The sequence below is a fragment of the Lipotes vexillifer genome, unplaced genomic scaffold (assembly GCF_000442215.2).
Source record: "Lipotes vexillifer unplaced genomic scaffold, Lipotes_vexillifer_v1.1 scaffold1252, whole genome shotgun sequence".
Lineage (NCBI taxonomy): Eukaryota > Metazoa > Chordata > Mammalia > Artiodactyla > Lipotidae > Lipotes > Lipotes vexillifer.
The window spans coordinates 50498-54520 of NW_006771619.1; the positions used below are offsets into that span (position 1 = coordinate 50498).

At 41.5% G+C, this 4023-nt stretch overlaps 1 protein-coding gene across 2 annotated transcripts in view; it reads left to right on the plus strand.

Moving 5' to 3' along the window:
• Positions 1 to 4023, plus strand: part of AP2B1 (adaptor related protein complex 2 subunit beta 1) — a 58967-nt gene that overhangs the window by 50087 nt on the left and 4857 nt on the right. For both annotated transcript variants that reach the window (XM_007447040.1, XM_007447041.1), the window contains one exon: positions 3507 to 3661. In XM_007447040.1, the coding sequence (XP_007447102.1) occupies positions 3507 to 3661 (155 nt within the window). The remainder of the gene's footprint in view (positions 1 to 3506; positions 3662 to 4023) is intronic.

Here is a 4023-nt window from a genome sequence, read left to right on the forward strand (position 1 = left end):
CCCCCCCCCCCCCCCCCCGGCTTTGTATTTAAGACAGTCCTGTCAAAAGGCATTAGCCAAACTCCAGCTGGTGATGTTGCCTGGCAACCCAGTCTGAGCTGCAAGAGCCCTTCATTGTGGGAACCAAGGTGACAGCCAGAACTGCCTGAACCTCCAAAAGGTGATTAAAAAGCATACTGAGGCCCTCTCCTTCAGCAGTCTTGCATATAACAACCTTGAGATATACTTTTTAGCTCCTCAAAGAGAACCAATTCTTGAGTTTTAACTACTCTGCTTGGTGTTAGGGAAAACCTTGGAAATAAAAGGAGGGAAATTAAGTCATAACTAAGTGTGGTGCAGTTGTTTAATGAATGGGCTTTAGTGCCTCCTCGCTTGAGTTCTCACTGGTTTGAATGTGGAAGAAAGACATCAGGGCAAGAGCTACCTCCAAGGGGGATTGGGATTGACATATACACACTACTATATATAAAATAGATAACTAATAGGGACCTATCAATACGATATAGCAAAGGGAACTCTACTCAGTTTTCTGTAGTGACCTATATGGGAAAAGAATCTAAAAAAGAGTGGATAGATGTATATGTATAACTGATTCAATTTGCTGTACAGCAGAAACTAACACAACATTGTAAATCAACTATACTCCCATAAAAATTAAAAAAAAAAAAAAACTACCTCTAAAATTAGACCACTTCTAAATAGGTGGTTTTTAGACTCACAAACAGAAAACAAGATTACCGTTACCAAAGGGGAAAAGTGGGGGAGGGATAAATTAGGAGTATTGGATTAACAGATACATACTACTGTATATAAAACAGATAAACAAAAAGGATTTATCGTATAGCACAGGAAACCATATTCAGTATCTTGTAATAACCTATAATGGAAAAGAACCTGAAAAAGTGTGTGTGTATGTATATACATATATATGTATATATATCCAAATCACTTTGCTGTACACCTGAAACTAACACAATATTGTAAATCAACTATACTTCCAATAAATAAATAAATAAAGGGTTTTTTTCTTAGCAGAGATTTTTTTTTACTGAAGTGTAGTTGATTTACAGTGTTGTGTTAATTTCTACTGTACCGCAAAGTGATTCAGTTATACACATATATACATTCTTTTTATACTATTTTCCATTATGGTTTATCCCAGGATATTAAATATAGTTCCCTGTACTGTACAGTAGGACCTTGTTGTTTATCCATTCTGTATATAATAGTTTGCATCTGCTAACCCAAACTTCCCACTCCATTCCTCTCCCACTCCACCCTCTTGGCAACCACAGGTCTGTTCTCTGTGTCTGTGAGTCTGTTTCTGTTTCATAGGTTTGTTCATTTGTGTCATATTTTAGATTGCACATATAAGTGATATCATATGGTATTTGTCTTTCTGACTTCACTTAGTATGATAATCTCTAGTTCCATTCATGTTGCTGCAAATGGCATTATTTCATTGTTTTTTATGGCTGAGTAGTATTCCATTGTGTATATATGTGCCACATCTTCTTTGTCCCTTCATCTGTCGATGGACGTTTAGGTTGTTTCCATGTCTCGGCTGCTGTGAATGTGGGGGTGCGTGTGTCTTGTTGGATTATAGTTTTTTCTGGATATATGCCCGGGAGTGGGATTGCTGGATCATATGGCAGTTCTGTTTTTAGTTTTTTGAGGAATCTACGTGCTGTTTTTCATAGTGGCTGCACCAACTTACATTCCCACCAACAGTGTAGGAGGGTTCCCTTTTCTCCACACCGTCTCCAGCATTTATTACTTGTTTGTTTTTTTTAATAAATTTGTTTACTTAATTATTTATTTTTTGGCTGCGTTTGATTTTCATTGCTGGTGGGCTTTTTCTACTTGCAGCGAGTGGGGGCTACTCTTCGTTGAGGTGTGCGGGCTTCTCATTGCAGTGGCTTCTCATTGTGGAGCTCGGGATCCAGGCACGCGGGCTTTAGTCGTTGCAGCACGTGGGCTCAGTAGTGGTGGCACACGGGCTTAGTTGCTCCACGGCATGTGGGATCTTCCTGGACCAGGGCTCGAACCTGTGTCCCCTGCATTGGCAGGTGGATTCTTAACCACTGCGCAACCAGGGAAGTCCCAGCATTTATTGTTTGTAAACTTTTTAATGATGGCCATTCTGACTGGTGTGAGGTGGTACCTCATTATAGTTTTGATTTGCATTTCTCTAATGATTAGAAATGTTGAGCATCTTTTCATTTGCCTATCGGTAATCTGTATTTCTTCTTTGGAGAAATGTCTTAAATAGATGTTTTTTAATGCCTATGGCATTATGTACATATCAGCGTCTCCAACACCTGAGTCAGAGGCTTATTCACAGGTATTGATGGCAGGTATCCATTGTGTCCCAGATACTGTGGGTAATACAGTGATGAAAAACTCTAGGATCCCTATGCTCAGAGAGCTTACTGTCTTGGAGAACAGAAAGACTGTGCATCACAACAGCCTTTTCCTAGAGAGCACAATAGAACATGACAGGATTTTATGTGGAAAGAATTTAGTCCCTGAGTAATTTGAGTTCTCATCAGAAATGAACATAATAAACTATCAGCAAAGAAGCAGTGTTTATCATCTGTGTTTTTAAAGTTTCTCTTTCTGTGATGCTGCAACATCTCATGTTAGCAGTCAGAGAACAAGGAGAGAGAATTACCTTTAATTCTAGAATGCCATGTCTCTCTGATGCTGTAGTCACAAGGAAGACCCCAAACACCAAGCTGTTCTTACCCTGTGTTGGTGACTATGAAGTCCTCCACTCTGACCAGCAACGGCAGCCGGGCTTACAGGGCCTTGGAGCAAAATCATCTTTGCACAGCTTCAGTCTTCCTCAGAGTCTTTTGTTGAGACAGTTTGTTTCATTATTAATTTGGGGCGTGGTATTCCCCCAAATTAATAATTTAATTTAAAACCTAAGAAATCATTTGCCTGCTTTTAAAACAAATCTTAAACATCCAGAGTAATAAATTTGACTTGCAGGGTTTCTGCAACTGGGTGCTTTTCTGATCCCGCACTTGAGGCCAGAATGGCTTACGGTGACGTAGTAGCAGCGTGCGAGGCAGTGCTGTGCGTTCGAGTGTCAGTTCTGTCTCCCCGTGAATCTGGGACGAGCGGTGGAGAGATGAATCTGACGTGGCGGGCACTGTGGCACACCCATGTACCTGTTTCTGTCTTTGTCCTCGTCGGTGCATTTTTACGTGTCTAGCACCTAGTTTAAGATTACCAACTCCTTAGACCCCCCATAATCTCCACAGGTAATTCTTACACTAATGCTTATTTGCACCTTACTCTCTTTTCTGTCCTGGAATGTGATGGGCCGGCACTTCGGAGCTTCTTCCTTACCCTTCGCTCTTGTGGGAGAAGGGCCTTCTGAGATGGGCGTGTATGCCTGTAACAGTGCTTCTCAGGAGACTTGAGCACACATAGCTCGTAGCACATTTGTTTGATATTTCAACTGAAGGTGTTGGATTTTGAATCTGTGTTTCTAGACGCTGTTTCCAGCAAGTTGCAAAACAACAATGTTTATACTATTGCCAAGAGGAATGTGGAAGGGCAGGACATGCTGTACCAATCCCTGAAGCTCACTAATGGCATTTGGATTTTGGCTGAGCTACGTATCCAGCCAGGAAACCCCAATTACACGGTAAGGCCTTTCTCAGAATGGGTGAGATGGGTTCAAGGAGGGGGGGTAAGAGCCCTTTCATTTTTTCTCAGCATCCAGGAAAGACCTGCTAGAGGTGCTTCAGACGCCAGGTATCCAAAACAAGCAGTCAGTAAAGAAGTCTCCAGTTGCCTCCTTAGAAGACCTTCTGTCTGTAGTGTCTGCCCCATCCAGCAGGCACAGTGCCTCCCAGCACTAGTGTCTCAGACTCCTCCTGGTATATACAGAGTTGCTCACAAAACTTCATCAGTATTGGTTAATACTTAACCTAGCATATCTATGCATGTGGTACTGTGACAAGCTGCTAAGAGGATTGTTTTCGTAGCTCATTTCAAGCTCATTCC